This window comes from Engraulis encrasicolus, chromosome 20, assembly GCF_034702125.1.
Source record: "Engraulis encrasicolus isolate BLACKSEA-1 chromosome 20, IST_EnEncr_1.0, whole genome shotgun sequence".
NCBI lineage: Eukaryota > Metazoa > Chordata > Actinopteri > Clupeiformes > Engraulidae > Engraulis > Engraulis encrasicolus.
This window is the reverse complement of record NC_085876.1, coordinates 46,421,994-46,445,579: the sequence shown is the minus strand read 5'-3', so window position 1 is coordinate 46,445,579 and position 23,586 is coordinate 46,421,994. Positions and strand designations below refer to the sequence as shown.

Below are 23,586 nucleotides of genomic sequence, written 5' to 3'. Positions count from 1 at the left end.
TGCTTTATTTGAATACATGTTTGATCAGATAACACGTGTCACCCTTGTTTTTGACCCAGATTGCTACACCAGAGAGAGTATCTCTACTCTCTCTGGTGTAGCAATCTGGGTCAAAAACAAGGGTGACACGTGTTATCTGATCAAACATGTATTCAAGAGAGGTTCCATTGGCCCATTGTTTCCGGGTTCTATTATTGCAAGGGGGAGGGGGGGGATCCCCCTTTAGGCAGACCTAGGCAGACCTAAGGACTGTTCTATTCAATGCTAGGAGTATTATGACACGCCCCTTTAGGCAGACCGGAACCTGGTCACGTTAGGTGCCCATATCAACATATTACATTGGCATATCTCTATATACTTAAAGAATCTCTGGTCTTGTTAGGTGCCCATAGAAACCTATTACATTGGCATATCTCTATATACTTTAAGAATCTCTGGCTATACCAATGGAGGCGTAGCCCTCAGCAGGTCTAACCAAGTCGGGCAGGTATAAGGGGGAGAGATTAAGAGCGCTCTTCTTTGTTGGATAGTATACTCCGATATGCTGGTGCTCTTGAAGTTAAACGACAAAGTCCATTCTCCAAAACTTGGTGGCCGTTGGGCCTACTTCAACCGACTCTTGCATAAAGAGACAAGGAGTAGTGTGTTCTTTTGTAATTTAAAAACCCTTCATTTTAAATTGGGTACATATCTAAAACCGCCAACCATTGCCTCTAGAACCATCATATTTTGTCCTAGGGGTACTACCAGATGATATTGATGAAAATGATGATACTGATCTATTACGAACACTTCTCCTGACTGCTAATAAAGTTATTACGACCTTATGGTTACAACCACAGCCTCCGACAATTGCACAGTGGAAGGATAAATGCAAGAAGTATATAGCATAGAGAACCTGACAGCATTCCTGCATTTAAAAATGGAAACTTTTATTTTGAGATGGACTAGGGTCGTCCTACATTTTCATTTGACGTAGTACTTTTTTTTTCCCCTCTGCTCCCTTTGTTTTGATATTATGTACAATTATTTTTATGTTATGTACAATTATTTTTAATATATGCTGTGGATTTGTTGTTGTGTGTGACTGCTCTTTATAAATGAAAAATAAAAAGAAGTTCTAAAAAAAAATAAAACCGCCAACCTGTTTCAACCTCACCGGGTCTTCATCAGGGCGTGGCAAGAAAGAGTTCATTTGCGTGACCTTTATATCAGTTCACAGAGTACATGATGGTTCAGGTGAACTTACCAGGATCAACAGATGCATATTATAGCACTTTTCAATGAATGTATGCAGTCACATTGACATGGTCACAACAAAAAAGCAATGGAAAATAATGAAGTAGAAAATAATAAAGTATTGTACATAATAGAGTAATGGCATACCTAACGATTAAAGTGTACTCAGGTACATATTCAGATATATCATGCATCCTTATTTAAGTCAGTTAAAAAGCGTCACCAATACTAGTTGGACAATACACGTGGTCATTCAGTCATTACAAATATGGTCTAAAATCTATTTCTTCATTAAAGGGACACTGTGCAGGAAATGGTTAAAAAAGGTACTGCAACTATGCTGGTCATTGAAACTGTGTTGCCTATTGCCAAATTTGACAATTCCATGATAGATTACTAAGTAATAAACTAATATATTCTAGTATGGCCCAAGTACAGTCATTTTTGCAGCTAAAAATGACTATTTCTGGAAATTCACAATGGCGGACCATGGAGAAGATCCCCCTTTTCATGTATGAAAATTGCAATTTTTCCAGTCATAATGAATACTTAGAATTTCACGGTAGTGGTAAATATTCATGAAAAAGGTAACATTAGTGAATGGGTAGCATGAATTCTGGAAATAAACAACTGAAAATCTCACACAGTGTCCCTTTAAGGCCTGGATAATTCATTGCATCCAAGTCGGGCATGTATTCCAGGTAGAGTGCAGACAAAAAACATTGGGGGTTTGGGCGTGGGGCCAACAACCCCACCCCATAAAAAGACACTACCGTTATGGAAACTTCTACAAACATAACTCACAAATACTTACAAATAATACAATCATGAAAATAACAAATGACCAAACAAAAACAAAAAAAATGACTGGATGTGAATCAAGCTTTCACGTTTGCTGTGCATGGATTCTTCGTTGTTTTCTTCTTCCCCTCACCAGGGCTGGACTGGCCATCTGGCATAGCGGGCATTTCCCGGTGGGCCCCGCACCCTCGTGGGCCCCTATTTTCAGAAATGTGATTAAAAAAAGCCCCGCCCCTAACCCCAGTGACAACAACAACCCATCTGCTGCTCAGGTGAAATGAGGACCAATAAGGTCATTTTGGTAGCCAGGCCGTCGCCATTGGAACTAGTCAGGTCAAGAGCAATGCAAGTACTTTCTGAGTTCCCGCATATAAGGTAACTCCTTTAACTTACAGTCCAACAACAAACCACCTAGCCTGAGAACTCCCATACTGCCTTTAGTTCTACACAATCGTTCTCACTGATGATTAGGTCTGGTGGTAACCAGGCAACAAACCACCTGCTGCTCAGGGTGAGATGAGGACCAATAAGGTCATTTAGGGCAGTGGTTCCCAACCTTTTTCTTCAGGGACCCATATTTTGACCGTTGTAAGCTGTGGTGACCCACCCAAACGAGCGCCCACACAAGAGGGAGTCACATGATCTGTTTCCGGCAAAAACTCATTAGTTATCATTTGATTCCAAAATTTGTCTTCAGTCAATTATAGAATAAATTGTTAATGTATCACATTTTGTTGCTTCTATGCATATTAGTTTAAATGCATTGCCATTTATTCAACATGGGCTACATATGGTATTAAAATTAAACCCCTTAAAATCAAGAGGGCTTCGCGACCCACTGTGGATCTTTGGCGACCCATAGGTTGGGTCCCGACCCATAGGTTGGGAACCACTGACTTAGGGGTCATTGGGGATGACAGTGCATTCTGACATTGCGAAAATGACATTCGCCAGAATAAGGATTCTGTATTTTGCATCTCTCTTGACAGTGTTGTTTTCAAGCATCCTACACCCCAACAATACACACTGTCTAAACTGGCAAATCCAGGACACCATGGAGAGTTTAACATAAATTGCGGTGAGATGCCATCATAACATCAACATAAACATCATAACCTAATATCATCACTTTACTTTCAGTTTGTAGAGTATGGCATGCTTATCCAGATTGTTTGTTGGCTTCTTGGGTTTGGGGCGCTCTTTAGTCCAAGGTATAGTACTTCCAGGATCAAAAAATGAGAATGACTTCTCTGACTAAGGCACTCCAAATTAAAATGTCTTTATTAATATGACAAGACCCACATGGACCAATGAAGAAGGCACTCGTGCCGCTACGCATGGGCCTTGTTTTTAATATGTCCATCACTGTTACTTATCCTGTGTTGCACTTTGCACTTTGATGTCAGTCTGTAAAATGTCAGTCCTGTGTATGTCTATGTCCTTTCATGGAAAAGAGAGAGAGAAACGTGATTTCTATTTCTTTGTATGACCTGTGCATATGCAGAAACTGACAACAAAAGCTGACTTGTCTTGTCTTGACTTGACTTGATATGGTCAAGGCAAACAACATCGTAACCTAATATGGTCAAGTCAACACTCGTTTACGGCAACAATTGTGCCTTTAAGGAGTGCTAGTGGGCTGGTTTTGCAGGTGTAGCCAGTGTGCCGTGTGGAGGATAATATAAGTGGGTAGGACACAGGGGACAGTTCACACTCAGGGAGAGAGTTCACCTTACACTGCAAGTGGCTGCACTGAACCGAGCTGAAGGAATCCAAAAATGCCCCTAGAAATATATCTGGATCTTTTCTCGCAGCCATGTCGGTCTGTTTACATATTCGCCAAGAAGAATAACATCCCGTTTGAGTTTAAGAAGATTTCTCTGTTTGAAGGTAAACATTCTGCTTCCTTTGCTTGATAGATGCTTCTAAGTCATGTATGCATGCTGTTACACTGTGGGGACTTTGGGGGCAAGTCCACCAACATAACTGTTGAATTATTTGGCTCTGTTTTGCTTGCAGGGGTGAAAGTAGTTTTCATGTCTTACCGGTGCTATTTTGTGCAAGTCTTCCTAACAAGCGCTCTCCCAATGGCAACATCAGAAAGCGTGCAAACAAAATAAACATGTGCGCTACAGATCTATATCACTGCATGGCTATTTCTGGAAACTTGAGCTATTCTCTTCATAGGACACTTGTCTCAAATGGCATGGTGTGGTTGTATGTTTTTTTACTTTGATTGAATTTTCAAATGTGGGTTTTTGGGCAGCATTAACCCTATTCTCTTACCGGTACTGCACAGTAAATGTCGTGGCGTTAATTCAACACTTATAGAGTTGATTTGAACTCATTTGGACTCAAATGAACTCTCTAAGTGTTAAATGAGCACCGCAGAATTTACTGTGTACGCACTGGCTGTAGATGTTATACCTGTGCTGCGCACCTGTGCACACCTGTCTACTTTCACCACTGTTGGCTTGGAGCATGAAGCTGCACCAGCTCCCTTGCACTGTCATTTATATCATTTATGTCAGTTTAGTGTTAAGAATGTTGCAGCAATTTTTAATAATGAAGGTAGTAGGACGCTTCATTTTATTGCAACATTATTCCCTTGACAGTTGACACCCAGTAGTAGGCTTCATGCAGGGTATGCAGTACATGTAGGCCGTGGGCTTTGTTAAGTCTTGTGAAACTTGTGTGCTTAAGGTGTTATCTGTATCTAATGCTTCATTGCCAAAGGTGAACGAGCAATAAGCTGCTAACGTTGCAGTGATATTCTGTCAGGTCTACTGTTTATTTGGGGGTTTTGTTTTTTCAAATAATTTTTTTTTACTCTGGTTGCAATATATATGTATGATGTGTCACAGGGTTATTATAATGATTGTTACACTATTATAAGGCTTTCTGTATATCAACTAGTTAACCCTTTCTGTCCAAAGGTGAAACAGTAGCAAACTACTAGAAAAAATGCTGTAGTGACACTCTATATCAGGTCTACTGTTGTTGTTGTTGTTTTTTTTTTTTACTCAGGTTGCAATATGGACCGTCACAAGTTTATTATAATGATTGTTATACTGTTATAAGGCCTTCTGTATACCAACTAGTTAACCCTTTGTGTCCTGCAGGAGAACAGTATGGTGAGGAGTTTGGGAAAGTGAACCCATGGAGGAAAGTACCCGCCATACGAGATGGAGATTTCTGCTTATCTGAGAGGTACACTTTTGTTTTGCTTGTCTGTATATTCAGTTATGTGTTTAGTTCATTACCATACACGGGAAGTAATGTATTAAGTTGCATTTATTGTTGGAGCTAAAACTGAAATTGTTTGTTTGGGCTTGTTTTTGTTTGTTTGTTTGTTTTTGCCACGCAGAGAAATAAGTAATGACCTTGTCACAAGTGCAACTTGTCAGGACTCATAAGCAAACCGTACTGAGACCACGTCAATGAAGCTCTCAGTACGGTTCACTTCCAAGGGGTCTGGGTACACTTTGAAGCATTCACATATGCACAGAAAATGCTGAGTCACAGCTCTGAGTTTACTGGCTGAAAGGGACAAAGGTGTGAAAGCCCTATTAGGCACACCCAGTAGTAAGGTATTTCACAGTGGGCAGTGTCCCAACACATCCCTGTACACTATCTTTGAGCTCCATGTAACCTGAGAGCTGAAGAGTCCAGTCCAGTGTTGCCAGATTGGGCGGTTACCCGCCCAATTGGGCTGCTTAGGATGGCCGTGTGCGGGAAAAAAATAGATTTTGGAGAAAAAAAAGGCCACATTTTTGACCATAGAAATCAATATAATTGGGCAGGATTTAGTGCTTCCAGGCGGGTTTTAAGACGTTTTTGGGCTGGAAACCATCAGCTTCATCTGGCAACCCTGGTCCCGTCCACAGCCTCATGGGGAAATGGAAGGTGTAGGCCTACAGGGGAATATTAACCCATTTGACGCCTCAGACACCTGCAAAAAAGGCTGCTGAATGCCTGAGCCCTTTTTAAGAAAAGCTGCCCTCAGCCTATACAAATCTAAATATCTCAGCTTCTGAAGCACATAAAACATATGCACTAAGTTGCATTTAAACGCTAATACACTCAACTTTCATTGGAATGTGTTCATTCATCTCAAACAGAGATTGTTTTAATAAATTTGTAGCTCCTGGCGCCAGGGCCAATGTTGCTCAACGCAACATCAGGCATCCCAACAAAGTGGGAGGAGTTCACGATTTTTCCGGAACTCAGAAACAATATTTGTATTGCTCCTGGCCTTAGAAGCAACGCTGAAGGTGTTGGTCACTAGGAGGGCGCGGCCCGGCTACATGTGACTGTACTTTGGGATTTATGGTGCATGCCACCTACATAATTAATGTATCGGGGACAGTAAGATCAAGTTTAACCGTTTATTATTGTCTTGATTCCTTTCCTGCTTGCCACGGGGCCGGCCATGGCCTAACGGATAAGTAGGTGATCTTAAGACCAGAAGGTTGCCAGTTCGAATCCCTTTCCTTCCTACGCCTCCATCCATGGCTGAAGCGTCCTTGAGCAAGGCACCTAACCTCACATCACTCCAGGGACTGTAACCAATACCCTGTAAAATAACAAGTATACTGTAAGTCGCTTTAGATAAAATCGTCAGCTAGGGATGCAAACGATTAATCGATAAATCGACTTTAGTCGATGGATGCGTTAATCGATTAAAAAACATTTATCGCAATTCAACAGACAGAGACCCAGGTGAAATGGGCATGTGAAGACTGTGTGTGAAGAGGGATCTGAATAGTGGGAATATTTAAAACACCTTTGGGTTAAATAATTGAAAAATAACTAATTTAAATGTGGTATTTTATCTCAATTTGAATTATTTTTTTCAAGAAACATTGAGATTTCGGGGGAAAAACGCAGCTTATCAATTAATCGTAAGTCGATCGATAAGGCTATCAACTAATGATTAATGAATTAATTGATAATTTGCATCCCTACCGTCAGCTAAAATGTAATATCATGTCATATCATTTGCAGCATAGCCATCTTGCTGTACATGGTGGAGAAGTACAAGACCGATGACCACTGGTACCCCAATGACCTGCAGAAGAGGGCACGCATCAACGAGTACCTCGCCTGGCAACACATGGGCATACGCATGCACGGATCCAAGATCATCTATATTAATGTAAGACAATTGGTCCTATACACCAGTGTTTCCCAACCAGGGGTACGTGTACCACTAGGGGTACGCGAGCACACCTCAGGGGGTACTTGGAAAAATGTAATAATAACAAATATATGGAGTGTAGTCACATTGGGATAGAGGAACAGATATAGAGCATTATTAAGGGGGGTACTCATCATATGACAAAATAGCTAAGGGTGTACGCAGGATAAAAAAGGTTGGGAAACACTGCACAATACCCAGTGACGGTGGGGGAGGGGGGTCTCATATGACTGAATGTGAATGGTTAATGTGTGAGTGTGATGTGAGTTTGTGTGCAAAACAATTTCCCGTACTGGGTCAAATACAAGCAACTACTACAAGTACTTAACAATGAATCTGCCTTCATTATGGTTGATGTTCAGCTGCTGGTCCCCAAGATCGTGGGGAGAGAGGCCCCCGAGGCGAAGAAGAAGGCGGCCATCGACGACCTGAACGGCTCACTGAAGATGATAGAGGAGAAGTTCCTGCAGGACAGACCCTTCATCGCCGGAGATCAAATCTCACTCGCAGACCTGGTCGCCATAGTGGAAGTCTACCAGGTGAGGTGGTCCATTTAGTACAGGTGCACCAGGTGATTAAGTGAAAGTGAAAGCCCATTGGGAAACTCCAACTCCCATTGTCATTGTGACACAGCACTCCACAGCACACACGTGAACACTGCACACTGCACACAACGAAATTCCATTTATGCCTCACCCGTGCAAGGGGGCAGCCCTCAGTGGCGCCCCATGGGGAGCAGTGCGGTGGGACGGTACCATGCTCAGGGTACCTCAGTCATGGAGGAGGATGGGGGAGAACATTGGTTGATTACTCCCCCCACCAACCTGGCGGGTCGGGAGTCAAACCGGCAACCTCTGGGATGCAAGTCTAACGCCCTAACCGCTCACCCATGACTGCCCGTAAACCCATTAACCCATTAAAACATATTTATAAATGTGTTGTTACCAGAATGGCAATGACCAAGTTGTAGTGCATTACTAAAGGCCCTGTGCTATGTCATAGTAGAGTAGTACAATGGTAATTAACCTTTTAATGACTATACTGGCCTACAATATCAGAACGCAGTATCTTGAAAATGGTCGAAAATGGGTTTAGACCGGAAATTGGCTTTAAAATACCTTCTTTTCTTGTGTTAAAATTTTTTGGTCGATTGTTTCAGGAAAAAAACTATAAAAACTGATTATACTGCGCTTTTTGGTTTTAGGAGGTTACGTCGTACTAGCCAAGAACACAGTATAATGCGCATTATAGGCTACTGCACCTCTCCATTGACACCGTGGTTTTGGTGTAGACAGTAATACCACAACAGAACGCAGTATAATGATTTTTCAGCTAAAAAGTAATGAGAATGTTGGGTTTTTTTGCTTTTGTCTTGTGTGCATAAATTTCCACCATAAAAACTATTATATGGAAGTGTCATCACCATTTAACCTCCAACACAGTTGTGTGGCCAGAAAGGAAACTTTAAAGCCTTTTTTCTCAGTTTGCCATTTTGAATTATACTGCGTTCTGAAATTGTAGGGCAGTATAGCCTATACTACAAAGGAAAATCACCAATATGGCGGGACCACTGCGCAAACCTCCTCACGTGTCAAAAGTGCATAAAAGCGCTTTACCGTTGCGTCTGAGGAGCACGTGTTAACTTCAAAAGGCGTCGCACCAACACGCCTAGTGCACTAGCGTGCAATACATAGGCTAAAACATGATGACAGCCTCGAAAAACAACTACATTGGCTTCCTCCTCCGCGTTCTGAAATTGGAGGGCAGCATTACAGCGTGCATTAGGTGATTAAGTGCAGGTGAACCAGGTGAGGTCATAGAGCTTGAAAGTGACGTCACTTCCCCCGATTTCATGGGACCTCAACGGCGTTTTTAGCCGAAAATCGTATCAATGATATTTCGATCCCCTTCGAGTTGTGCCACGATAGTTTTGTTTAATTTTTCGTACGAACCCCCAAACTTTTTAGAAAGCTGTGTTTCTTCACATTTTTCTTGCAGACGGCCTCGGAACAAAACATTGATACTTCTGCATGAAAAATCTTTATCTAGCCTCTTAAACAGCATATTTGTAGCCCAGCGCATATAATGACTGAGATCAGAAGATATTTACTCGCTACCATGTTGTTAGATGGTCAGCTTAGGTCCCGTGAAAGGTGGAACTAAGAGGCGGGACTTTCAAGCTCTATGTAGGTCATTTGGTGTAGCACAGGCACTTTTCTCAACTGGAAGAGTCTTGGGACCCACCATTTTCCACTCTCATTCGGTCGAGACCAAATTTTTTTAGCGTTCAAGTCAATTCAATGCAATTCTCAAAATGTAACCAAGACTCGAATGACTGGTTGCACGCTATCTATCTCGCATAAACATTCAGATTGTATCTATGACGACAGATGACACGGAGTTTACTAGCCTATCAAAATAAAAGTTGTAAATTGCTGTAGGAAAAGTTGGATTTTTTTTTTTTTTAGAATTATGTTTTTTTTTCACACTAAGGCTCCGCGACCCACCCATGACCCCTCCGCGACCCACTTTTGGGTCGCGACCCACCAGTTGAGAAACACTGCTGTAGGTCATTTAGTGCAGCACAGGCACTTTTCTCAAATAGTGCACTTGTGCACTTCGGGCACTATGTCAGTGCAAAGACCGCAATGATTACGCACTGAAACATACTGCCCAAGTCCCCATATTATTTTTATCTATTTTTTATGTATTTTTATGGGCTTTTTCGCCTTTATTTCAGACTGGACAGTGAAGAGCGTCAGGAAGCGAATGTGGAGAGAGAGACGGGGTAGGGATGGCAAATGACCCAGGCCGGATTCGAACCCTGGGTGTAACCCTTATGCAAGCCCAAATGTGGGGGGCTTAGTGCGCTGCGCTGCGCCACAGTGCCCCCCAAGTCCCCATTTTAGACACGCCATACATCTCACTCGCAGACCTGGTCATCAATTAAAAGTCCTTTTATTATTTTTACATATAGCCGATGCATTTTGGTTGCGGGCGTCGCACGTGACCGGAACGCGTCGGCTACCATGGTGTCCATGAAATAATAAAGGACTTTTAATACGGACTTCAGAGTGCCTCGGACCCTCTCTCTCTCTCTATTTCAAGTTTGCAATTTTGGATACTGATGCAGGCCCGTAGCCAGCCTTGTGGTAGGGGGGGATCTTTTCCCCCTGAGACTACACGAGCACACTTCAAATATTTAAATTTAGACATATTTTATTCATTATGAGTTTGCTGTGAGTCTGTTGCTGTGTTAACATGAACATTGTTCTTAACATGAATGGACATGAATTGCTTCAAATTACTGCTATCTGACAGATATTTTCATTGTTGGCCCAGTGTTGGGGGGTTCGAGTGGGGGTGGGGGACGGGAGGGGCGGTTCGAACGAACCCCTCGAACCCCCCCCCTGCCTATGGGCCTGTGATGAGCACCTGAAGGTTTTTACGCAATTACCACACAGACGCAACTCATCCCCTCTCTCTTTCCCTACAGGCTCTACACTCTATTCTGGATGTTCTCAGAGTATTGTTGCATTAACACTGGTTTTCCCCTGTCTGTGTGTGTGTAGCCCATAGGTGGGGGCATAGACGTGTTTGAGGGGCGCCCCAAGCTGAGCGCGTGGCGAGATCGCGTGCGTCAGAAGATTGGGCCAGCGCTGTTCGACGAGGTGCACAAAGGAATTATGACATGCCAGGATATGGTTGATACCCTCGACATGTCCAAGATGGCAGCCTTCAAACCAGTTTTGGAGGCGATGTTCTTCTGAAAAACTTACTCTGTCTGAAGAGGTTCATCATCAATCATTCACAGCTATTCTGAAGAGTTTAATGTTTTTTGTTTTTGTGCAATGTTTTTGTTTTTTGAGTCTAATTTTAGAAATTGCGCTCAACTCCCAACTGTTTCTTACAAGGACTTTGAGTGCGAGCAAACAGCAAAGTTCTTGTTTAGTAAAAAAGCCGCACTCTTCGGTGTAATTCTTGCAGTTTTAATCTACTGGGTTAGCATGACAGACAGACGTTTCGGCCTAAGCCTTCTTCAGCGTCTTTTTGTGCAATGGAGGCCTTTACATGTAAGTACCGGTAAGGCGTACTGCATACTGTTTCAGTATGCACATCATTTCTCTGCAGGTGTTATTCTGTCCATTCATTATGTTCAATTATTCTGTATGAGCAATGTCTACGTCCATACTGTCTATGTCCATGTATGAGTACTGTCTATGTCTATACTGTCTATGTCCTTACCTAGATTAGTCTATGTCTGCATGGGAGAGCAAGAAACGCAATTTCAAATTCTTTGTATGACCAGTGCATGTAAAGAAATTGACAATAAACTTGACTTGACTTGATGTTCATTCATTCCTGTTCCATCCTGCATCATGCTCCTTTGATACCAGAGTCCCTACTGTAAGTGTAATATCTATATGTGACGATCGCGCGTCTTCCTTGGCAGTGGGATCCAGTGTTGCCAGAATAGGCGGGTGCCCTCCCAATTGGGCTACTTGGGATGAGCGTCGGCGGGCAAAAACGGGAAAAATTGGCCATTTGGCGGTTTTTTAAGCCGTTTTGGGCCCATAGAAGTCAATGTAATTTGTTGAATTTGGGCGGAATTTTGCGCATTTTGAGAACCTTTCGGGCGGGATTTAGTCAGACACATCTGGCAACACTGGTGGGATCACCTGCGTGCAATTCTCCTCCCCTTCTGTACAGTGCATACTGGGACTCATTTCTGTTGCACGATGCCTGTGAGCTTAGACGCTACCCTGGCCAGGGTTGCCAGATTGGGCTATTTCCCGCCCAATTGGATGGCCGTGTGCGGGTAAAAATGGCATTTAGCAGAAAAACCCGCCCAATTTTGCCATAGACATCAATAGAATTGGGCGGATTTTGTGCTTCTAGGCAGGTTCGAGCATTTTTTGGGCTGGAAATCATCAGCCTCATCTGGCAACCCTGTCCCTGGCCATTTAGTTCAGCCTTCTGTTGCCTGTAGTTTTGTTTTGCTTGGTTTGGTTTTGCTTTGCTTTGATTGGCTTGGATTTGTGTTTCACGTTTGTTACTTGCAAGTTCCTCAAGTAAAAAATAATTTTGGTAAACTTTCAAAAATCTGCTTTGGTTGTGTCTTATTGGTTCTTTTTTACATACCATGAGCCGCATGCAACACCATCATCATTTCCAGTTACACCGAAGAGAGTGTGTTTGTGCTTTGTGTTGCTCTATCGCACACTGTAGGCTATCGGTCCATTTAATTTCACTTTTACTGTACATATTTTTCTGAAACTGGCATGTTGGTGAAACATTTGCCACAAATCACTTCCGATGCTTAAGAGATTTTGTGATTCAGTTTGTACGATGGGTCTCTCACTAGATGTGTCTCTCACTAGATGCTCTCTAGCATAATAATTATCTTATCCTACTTTTATGGTCAGGCATTTACAACACTAAACTATTTTGACTAATCTTGTTCTGCTATCCACTCTAATATTAACATCTTTAATTGTCATTTTTTAATGAAGAAGAATATTAAAGGAACAGTTCAAACATTTTCGATTTTCACATATTTGCAGTATTTCCAAGCATTATCCATGAATGTGCGTATCATTTTCTTCTCAGTGTTTTCAGTACTTAGATTTGTTGGATCATAGCTTAGCCTAATCACTGTAAGTAAATGGCAACATTAGCATAAGCCACAAGTGATCACATGACAGGGTTAAATTGCTGTTTTGCCCTTTTGCAATTTGACATTCATTTTAAAGTAGTTTATTTAAGTACATTTGAGAATGTTTTGTTTGTTCCCATAGACTTGCATTGCTACGCATAATTAGGCAATTCTGTTAAACTAGGCAATGCAAACACGTGGACAAACATGATATGTACATTCATGAATAATGCTTGGAAATACAGAAAATATGTGAAAATCAAAACAATGGTGGACTGTTCCTTTAAACAAGCCATGGAGTTTGTATGAGAAGCCGTTTTGAAAGAGCGCCACTCCTCAAGTTCCCCATGTTATCTGTAGCATTGTAAGTGCACTGAGCATATTCTAGAACCAGGGCCTCATTGTTAGCTGCATGCTATCACCCAGGGAAACGTTTTGTTTGGCCAACCTTGACTTCCGTTTGCCAGCTTGGAATGTAATCACTATCAGATTGCTTCCTTCCTTTAAATCCAATCATACAATGTAGTAGAACTGCTACTCGGTAGGCCTATACCGTAGCACAGGCACGGAGGAACTTGGTGACTATCCTGCTATTCTGGACTCCGTTTCTCGATTCTTGTCGTTGCTAACCGTCTTAAGTCGGTCTTGAGTTGGTCGTAAGTTGCTCTTGAGTTGGTCTTCAGTTGGTCTTTAGACGCAAGACCAACTTAAGAACAACTTAAGACCAACTCAAGACCTTGGTTACAACGTTGGTCTTAAGAACGAACAAAATGGCTAAAGTCGTTAGCAAAGGCACTGTCGAGAAACGACCCCCTGTATTACCTCTGCTCTGGTCATTCTCCATTTAAATGATGGATTATTGTAACCAGTGTTGCCTAAGATGGAAAATGCCGAATTATTGCACCAAAACCTCAAAATTATCATTTTAGGGACCCAAATTGTTGTTTCAAGGCATCTAAATGAACTCAATAACAACTGAAATGATCGTGCATCATGTTTTTTTTTATCGTACAGAGGACAAAATGGACAAAATGATGGTACAAATACGATAATTATCGTACATCTGGCAACACTGGTTGTAACACTGTGCTGTACTCTGAACTGATACAGAGAGCCTTAGTGGGTGCGTTCCAATATGTGACCTTGCGTCCTCCACTTGTGCTTGTGGCCTCGTAGCAGGAAGTAATATGTCATGATGACATCACTGACAACAGCATTATATTTCAATATCTCACAAAAGCTTAATTGTAAAATGATTTTCTCATTTGCAAACTGGATGGTGAATGAAGAATAGTCCCCCAAAAATCGTTTTGGGCAGGCTGACAGCTGGGACACTTTATTGTTTTCTCCATGGAGGAGGGGCCAGGAGGCGGGGTGAGGCCACAAGCAAAAGTGGAGGACGCAAGGTTGCATATTGGAATGCACACAGTGACTGCATGCCCCCCCCGTCAATTCGGGAGTGTGTCTATGTTCCCACAGCCCATTGGTCCCACAGCTTATACCTACTGGCCCATGTTCCCACATTTCTAAGAATGTATTCAAATGTTGGCCCTATGTCCCATGGCAGGGAGAAAGACATGTTCTCTTAGTTTACTCGGAAATGGGGGAACATTTAGTTGTGGAAAATAGGGCCTATATTTGAATAATTTCTTCTCATAATCTGGGAACATGGAGCAGCAAGAAAAATCTGTGGGACCAATGGGCTGTGGGAACATAGAGCTGACCCCGTCAATTCTACTGCGCATGCTCACTTGTCAGCAGCTTCACCATGTAACTGCTTGTGAGAGCCTACACAGTAAAGAAATGTGGTGTTAATTCTACCCTTAGAGAGTACTCTGGGACCAAATACACTCTAGAAGATGCTAAATCGCCGTGTTTGACTTAACACTGCATTTTTTTTTACAGTGTATTATCTGCAAGATATGTTGAGAATGTACAATACATCACAGTGACTGTGCAAGGAATAGAAAATGTAGTCACTGACCAATGAGCAACTTTTATTTGTAAATGTGTCAAGAGGTAGTTTTCAAAAAAGCATTACTTAAACAAAAAAACACTAATAAAAACAGTTGTTTGATTGTCGCATAGGCCCTCATAGCCCATTGATGCTGTTTATTCCAGGACCCTGAGCTCTCATAGGTCCTTGATGGCGCCATTCCCAGGGCCTTCCAGCCAATGAGGGGGCCAGGTGGCCTTGATGCTGGGGCGGTCCTTGAGCATGTTGTAGTAGGCAGCGAGAAGGGGATAGCGGTCCAGGGACATCCTGTAGGGAAGACATGGGGACACTTTAGAACAGGACTTCCCAACCCTTTACAACTTGGGGCTCACTCGAAATTGACCCAGTGGTTAGAGAGTTGGTCTTTCAATCTAGGGGTTAGCGGTTCAAATCTCCCCTGGCCTCTCCCTACATCTCCATCCATGGCTGAAGTGCCCTTGAGCAAGGCACCTAACCCCACACTGCTCCAGGGACTGTAACCAATACCCAGAAAAATAATAGTCGCTTTGAATAAAATGAAAGCGTCAGCTAAGTGCAATGTAATGTAATAATGTAATGTAATAAAAAGGCGTTGCCCACTTGGATTTATGCCCGCCCATTGATGTGCCGTTTTTCTAAAAACATGTTGAGTCATTTTTATTCCACAAGTTTTCAAAACAACTGGCGGCTGGTGGCACGAAACCTCCAATAGCCTAGCTATCAGCTGGTTGCTATTCTCGGATACATCCTTGAGCATGTTGTAGTAGGCAGCGAGAAGGGGATAGCGGTCCAGGGACATCCTGTAGGGAAGACATGGGGACACTTCAGAACTAGCAGGGCTCTGCCCTACTGGTGACGCAACACAGCTACACACAGTAGGGCCAGGAGCTTGCTCAATCCCGCTACAGTGGGAACTCCACCCACTTTGTCTGGAACCAATCGACTGAGCATTTCCAACCGTCCTGGGTAGAGGTAAGTTCAAGGCAGTGACGTGGTTTAAGCAGAGACGTTCTATTGGGCTAAGAAATGTCACATCCCTCAACCGGTAGCAAGCCGAGGGAGGCGGGTTAACCAGGCCATAGAAACAAAGTTCTTCCTGTATGGAAATGCTAATCGTTATAGTCCTGGTCAGAGCAGAATCGCGGTAGTGATCTGAAGTCTATGAAAGTCAGACAACTTTAGAACAGGACTTCCCAACCTTTTACAACTTGGGGCTCACTCGAAGTTGTCACAAATGTTCAGGGCCCAACTCTGACCCAATTAAGAATGAAACTCCTGTATGGAAGACATGGGGACACTTTAGATTAGGTTTTGGCAAAGGACGCGCTCAACTTCTTGGAAAAACAAAAGTCTTTGGGTGTGAGATAAAAAGTATCAATTTAAGGAAGAAAAATCCGCACTCACAAAACTGCGTCTCATTATTTATTTATATTACCACCATGTCCAAAAAGCAAACGCGTTTCGGCTATCAAGCCTTCATCAGTGCGTGGTACCCTTTACAACACTTTAGAACAGGACTTCCCAACCTTTTACAACTTGGGGCTCACTCGAAATTGTCACAAATGTTCAGGGCTCAACTCTGACCCAATTAAGAATGAAACTCAAATAAATCAACAGCAACACACACCAAAATATGATAATAAAACACACACACACACACACACACACACACACACACACACACACACACACACACACACACACACAGACACACACACACACAGTCTTTCCTTGTGATAAGCAGAAAAAGAACTATGCTAATTTTGCGAATATTTCAGATATATGTTTTCTTACCCATAACGCACTGCATAGGCGACCACTGGAAAGACAAGCACGTCAGCCAATGAGAATGCTTTTCCTGCCAGGCATGACCCGGCGTCCATCTGCACAAGACAACAACACGAGACAGGATTGGTTAGTGTGTGTGTGTGTGCGTGTGTGTGTGTGTGTGTGTGTGTGTGTGTGTGTGTGTGTGGTCGCATTCGTGATGGCAGCAACATTTCTAACCATTGACAGACTGCTGTCTCCTGGGCCATCATGAACGATCCTGGTGTGTGTGTGTGTGTGTTTGCGTGTGCTTGCGTGTGCATGCAGGCGCATGTGTTTGTGTGCGTGCGCATGCATGCGTGTGCGTGCGTGCGTGTACATGCATGTGTGTATGTGTGTGTGTGCGTGCGTGCATATGCGTGTGTGTGTGTGTGTGTGCGCGCGTGTGTCTGTGTGTGTGTGTGTTTGTGCGTGTGCATGTGCGTGTGTGTGTGTGTGCGCGCGTGTATCTGTGTGTGTGTGTGTGTGTGTGTGCGCGCTTGTGTCTGTGTGTGTGTGTGCGTGCATGCGTGTATGTGTGTGTGTGCATGTGTGTGTGTCTGCGTGCATGCGTGCATATGCGTGTGTGTGCATGCGTGTGTGTGCGCATGCGAGCATATGCGTGTGTGCGCGTGCGTGCGTGTGTGCGCGTGCGTGCGTGTGTATGCAAGCGTGCGTGTGTGTGTGTACCTTCCCCAAGTATCCCTCCCACATCTTGAGTTCGGCAGCCAGAGTCTCCATGTTCCTCTTCATAGCCGACTCGTGTCTCTCTGCCTCCGGGACACGGAGGTTGTAGTACACTATGTCACCTACAGAGGGCAGCACACACAGGATCACTCAGGAGCGAGAAACTGGTCGGCGGATTATAGCCTGGACCTGCCATACGTATGAACGGCCATCCAGGTACTTTACTCGTGAATGTGCATTATGCCCTTTTTGGGGGAAAAGAAACCGAATGTCTCATTAACTTACATGCTACATGCTACATCGGCTAGCCTAAATGAACACAGTCCATGCTTCAGCCATGGCTGTTTGGCTATATTATTTGAACAGCCGCCGACACAACACGTTTTCGGCATGTTGAGTGTGAACAACGTTAGTCTACAGGTCGTTGTCTTTCCTTCTTTCCCAACACCACCAATTGATTTGCATTGGCTTTCTCCCCAATGTTTTCCCAGAAAAAGGGCGTTATGCTAATGTCACATGGCACACATCACACCGTTTATGCGTATAGGCTCCAGTAAAAAAAAGTGATGAGCAACCTGGATTCCGAAGCTACAATCCAGTGTCACATATTCCAAATGACCTGGTATTACCTGTGCAATTAGGCAATCAACTGGTTGAATTGGACAGTTAAAACCCATGGAGGTAGTATAAGAACTGGAGAGAGTGAATAAGTCCCGCCTCCAGTCATTTCAATGGGAAATGCTAGGCTAGTGAATTCAGTCAAAATTTAAATTTTCAGCTTCAAAGATGGAGTCGTTTTCCGCCGACAGTTTACTCAGTCAATTAAGTGCCACATTAATGACTGACTTACGATTTACCAGAAAGATATATGGAAGACGGGCATTGGATTCATGGAGGTGCCCAACCACACACCTGTATAGGTATGTGTGCCCAACACTGAACTCGCGCACCCACCAATCGCGTCTTTGAGTGAAGTAGCGTCAGAAATTAGTAAATTTGTGTGAATTGTGACGAGGAAGTGCCTTGCTTATCGGCGAAGCTAATCAGCCAGTAAATGAATGTCACAAAAAATGTTAGCGATTAGGTAAAATACACAGTGGGTTTACAGTAAGTGTCCAATCTCGCCCTCCAACCCGTGCCTGCAGTTCACCTAGGGAGCAATGTCCCAAAGCAATGGCAGCATCTGTGGATGAGCTCCGTGGGACCCCATTCATTCTAACAGCCTTTGCGCTTGTTGGTGCTCCTCTGTGCTGTCTGGATGGCGCCATTTAGTGGACAGTACCACCCGGAAAAAGTTGCGAGATTCCTCTCTCGTACTACCCATAGACCCTCTCTGGTAAAATAGCATGTCTTGAATTTCAACAGAGTTCACCCATAATAATAGGCCTAATAATAATAATAATAATAATAATAATAATAATAGTAATAATAATAATAATATCACATACTGAGTTTCTGGAACAGAACCTGTCCCTCGAACATGCGCTGGTACATCAGGGCCTGTTCAGCCTGGCCTGCAGGGATGAGAGGAGTGCCCTGTGACCTGTACTGGCTCTGGAGAATTACAGAACAAGACATGCAATATGCATTATTCATTAGATATCACTGCATTATAAAGCATTGTTGTGGAGTAGTGCTTCACTGTGTTTTTTTGGGGTGGGACGCAATATTTAGTCTGGCCGCGCGTGCGTGCATGCGTATGTATGTCTGTGTGTGCGTGTGTGTACAGCCGTGTCCAGGAGCATGGAATTCTGAGAGATCATGTTGCAGCGTATGTGTGTGTGTGTGTGTGTGTGTGTGTGTGTGTGTCCCCGTACACACACACACACACACACACACACACACACACACACACACACACACACACACACACACACACCCATCCAACCTACTACTGGTAGACTTACCATAACAAATGGGGCAGGGTATTCAAGGTGAACAGAGCACACACACGCACACACACACACACACACACACACACACACACACACACACACACACACACACACACACACACACACACACACACACACACACACACACACACACACACACCCATCCAGCCTACTACTGGTAGACATGCCATGACAAATGGGGCTGGGTATTCAAGGTGAACAGAGCATGGCTTACAGGGCGTGGCAGAGGAGGGGAAAGTGCAATGTCATTGCCCCATCATTAGCTCTGTGCAAAGTGACACTGATATGCATTCATTAGGCTACTGGTTGTAAAGGACACAATACCATAGATATACATTAGTTGACACATAAGCAGATACTTTTATCTAAATTGATTTAGAAAAGAGGACACACACAAGCTCATATATGGAAGTAAACGGGAAGCTTTTGTTTTCTTTTTTTTGTGCATGCAGGCTCTTGTTCTACTCTTGTTTGTTTTTCTGGGTTGGTGTTATGCGTCTTATGTGCTTTATGGTGCTGCAACCTCCCTGTCTCTGAGACAAATGTCTCCTTTGTGGAGACTAATAAAGAAACCTAACCTAACCTAACATTGAAAAGAATGGATCAACAAAGGCTCAGTAGACTGAATTGTTAGGTTAACTGTTGTGTTCTTGCACACTAACAATCAAAATGTGCTCACTCGTGTGTGGACACTCTCAGGATTGCCAGGTTGGGCGGTTTCTCACCCCCCATTGAGCTGTTTACAGGGGTGATAGTGAAAAAAATTCCGAGCCTGAACTTTTTTCCCTGCTCTAATGACGACGACAAGGTACTGCATAGAGACTTATTTTGACACATTATTCAAACATTTAATAGCCTGTGTATGACCATTATTCAAGACTGATAGAAGAAGAAAACCCTGAACCTGTAACACTTTCTGAGAGAAGAATAACCAAATGGCTAATTATTATCAATGTTTTTATTTTTTGCAAACTCTGTCAAGCCTGAAATCAGGCATGGAGCCTGAATACTATCAGCCCTACGTTTAGGAGGGAGCGTACCTATGTTCCCCGGGTCCTATGTTCCCCTGTCTTTGTATGGGACCGGGGAACATAGGACCCTTTTTCTAAAAAAGGGTTCTATGTTCCCCCTTCCCCGCATTGTATGTTTCCGAGTTTTCAAATTGTGCCCTTCCCAAAACCATCCCTAAACCTAACCTGTCAGTAAAGCAATGCTTCTGAGTTGTAAATTTGTGCCCTGAACAAAACTATCCCTAAACCTAACCTGTCAGAGGTGCAACAACACATGCGCTTTGCCATGCGACAGCAGTCTACTTGGAACTACCAAGTACCCGGTAGAGGGGAACATAGGACCCGGGGAACATAGGACCCGGGGAACATAGGGATGACCCCGTTTAGGATGATCCTCTGCAGGTTTCTATGGATTTATGGCCACAGAAACTAATAACATTTAGTTCAAATTGGGTGGAATTCGATTTAGTGCCTCCCGGGATAATATCACATACGGCAAAAGTCTACATGCCCTTCCATGCCATGTAAATTGTCATTTTTAAAAAATGTCAACCTGACATTGTTTGACACGTCTTTGTTATGAGAACTTGACATGAACTTATATGAAAAAGGCTGTCCATGGCCGCCCAGCCAAGAGATGAGCTAGTGCAGTGTTTCTCAACTGGTGGGTCGCGACCCAAAAGTGGGTCGCGGAGGGGTCATGGGTGGGTCGCGGAGCCTTGGTGTAAAAAAAACGTAATTCTAAAAAAAAAAAATCCAACTTTTCCTGCAACAATTTACAACTTTTATTTTGATAGGCTAGTGAACTCCGCGTCATCTGTCGTCATAGATACAATCTGAAAGTTTATGCGAGATAGATAGCGTGCAACCAGTCATTCAAGTCTTGGTTACATTTTGAGAATTGCATTGAATTGACTTGAACGCAAAAAACATTGGGTCGCGACCGAATGAGAGTGGAAAATGGAGGGTCCCAAGACTGTTCCAGTTGAGAACCACTGAGCTAGTGTTCCCATTGAGAGTGACCCATGACCTACCTCTATGTACATGACGGCAGCATAGGACTCATTCAGGATGCTATCTCCATGCTTGAAGGCAGGGAGCTGTGGAGAGAGAAGGTGCATGGATGATGATGAGTCCACATTAGTGTTGTGACGATCACAAAATGAGACGATTCTTTTGAACGGCTCCCAGAAGTGAGCGATGAGAACCGAATCAAAGCTGGGGGAGCCACTCAACCGCTTTTTCATTCATTTTACATTCATTTTAAGCACGTGACATTGACATACTTAAATTTGGGATAAAAAAAAAAACACACACAATTGTCTGCCTTAAAGAGTGGCAAAATGGTCTTTAGAAGCAGGAGGATAAACAGTTGTTGTTTGGACAAAATTCAGTCAAAATATTACATTCTAAACACTGGAAATAATTTAAAAAGAGCCAAAAGAGCCATTTTTTGGAATGGCTCTTTGAAAGGAACCAGCCACTATGATCCGGATCCCGTCAAAGAGCCATAAATCCCATCTCTAGTCCACATTGACTTTGGACACATAAACAGTAACAAATCATTAAGGTGAACCTTGGTCCTCTTATAATGACTCCCTCATTAGTGACATATGATTGCAAATCACTAGTTAATAATTAGTTTAATCGTACAATCACAATGTCATTAAAGTACGGAGTAGCCCAGTACTCCATATAGAACAAACATTTGCTTTATATATGACAGATCATTCATTAATAATCAATTGAGGATTAACATTAATTATACTTAATCATGTAGCTATGCCCATACACTGTAATGTGTGCACAAGACATTGTTGTGAGTGACCATTCTATTTCAATTCCATTGCTTTGTGTTAACCATCCCAATTAAATTGGCATATTGCCATGCTGCATTTTTTTGTATGCAACTACAACCCAGTATCATTAAAGGCTTTTAAATGTAACTTCCCGTTTGGACACTGTGAGTGCCTTGCAATATGCGACCTTGCCTCCTCCACTTGCTTCTCGTCATGATGACATCACTGACAACAGCATTATATTTCAATATCTTGCAAAAGCTCAATTATAGAGTCTTTTTCTCATTTGCAATTGGGATGGTGAGTGACAGCTGGGGAACTGTATCGTTTTCTCCACGGAGGAGGGGCCAGGAGGCGGGACGAGGAGACAAGCGCAAGTGGAGGAGGCAAGGGCGCATATTGCCAGAGGCGATTCTAGGGTCAGGTGGGGCCCCAAGCGAAAATGCTAAAGAATGAACATATCACCACTACTGTAGTACATATGGACTGTTGTTCACTATCTAGGGGCTTGGGGGGCCCAAGCGGCTGCCTGCCTTGTCTGGTGGCAAGATGCACCTCTGCATATTGCAACGCACTCTGTGCTTGGAGTGCCTGGATGAACCTCTCTCCTTTGGCGTATTGCCATGTTGAGCTAGCCTAGTTAACCAGCGCCACACGCTGGGCGCCGAAATGTTCAATTAGCCTACACATCCAGTCTCACATTTTAGACTGGTTTATGATATCAGGCTAATGTTGAGCCCTTTTCGTTCTACTCTACCTGTCCCCGGGGGTTGATGTCGAGTACTTCCTGAGACCGGTGCTCTCCCTTGGCGAAGGACAGCAGTTTCTGGTTATACCCCTGCAGCTGCTTCTCCTCCAGGGCGATCATGACGCGCCAGCACGGGGTGGATCCGGACCCCCATAGAAGAGTGAAACTCTTAGCCATGTCCTCGGAAAAACACACACTACTACACTGTAAGTTCACACACACACGCACACACAGCCTCGTATCGCTCACTAGCCTACAGTAAAATCAGAGGCAAGCTGCCAAACCAGTCTGCAGGCAAGCAGGCTCCCATGCGGTTATAGTAGGCTACTACACACACGGAACAAAGACACGCCCTACAGCTATGTAAACATAAGGGTTCACTGCTATATGCGACCTTGCCTACTGCACTTGCGCTTGTCTCCTCGTCCCGCCCCCCGGCCCCTCCTCCGTGGAGAAAACGATAAAGTTTCCCAGCTGTCAGCCTAGCCACAACAACTTTTGAGGGACTGTTTGTCATTCACCATCCCAATTGCAAACGAGAAAAAGACTCTACAACTGAGCTTTTGCAAGATTTTGAAATATAATGCTGTTGTCAGTGATGTCATCATGACATATTACTTCCTGGTACGAGGAGAGAAGCAAGTGGAGGAGGCAAGTGGAGGAGGCAAGGTCGCATATTGCAATGCGCTCAAGGGTTCACTGCTATGTAACTTGAGACGCAGCCCGCCCACCCACACACACACGCAGGG

The 23,586-nt window shown here is 43.5% G+C and overlaps 2 protein-coding genes across 2 annotated transcripts; one reads left to right on the top strand and one right to left on the bottom strand.

The window, feature by feature from the left end:
• The first annotated feature begins 3,736 nt into the window (after nucleotides 1–3,736).
• Nucleotides 3,737–11,588, top strand: LOC134436692 (glutathione S-transferase theta-3-like). The gene is made up of 5 exons (XM_063186022.1): nucleotides 3,737–3,930; nucleotides 5,163–5,250; nucleotides 7,048–7,198; nucleotides 7,603–7,779; nucleotides 10,813–11,588. Exons 1-5 carry the CDS (start codon nucleotides 3,819–3,821, stop codon nucleotides 11,008–11,010), a joined length of 726 nt encoding a protein of 241 aa, XP_063042092.1. The 5' UTR covers nucleotides 3,737–3,818; the 3' UTR covers nucleotides 11,011–11,588.
• A 3,284-nt stretch (nucleotides 11,589–14,872) lies between these two features.
• On the bottom strand, nucleotides 14,873–23,171 carry gstr (glutathione S-transferase rho). Its single transcript, XM_063186024.1, has 6 exons — nucleotides 22,847–23,171; nucleotides 21,325–21,390; nucleotides 18,813–18,918; nucleotides 17,368–17,486; nucleotides 16,666–16,754; nucleotides 14,873–15,159 (listed from the first exon to the last, which is right to left on the bottom strand). The coding sequence occupies exons 1-6, from the start codon at nucleotides 23,012–23,014 to the stop codon at nucleotides 15,030–15,032; spliced, it is 678 nt and encodes a 225-aa protein (XP_063042094.1). The 5' UTR covers nucleotides 23,015–23,171; the 3' UTR covers nucleotides 14,873–15,029.
• Nucleotides 23,172–23,586: the final 415 nt, after the last annotated feature.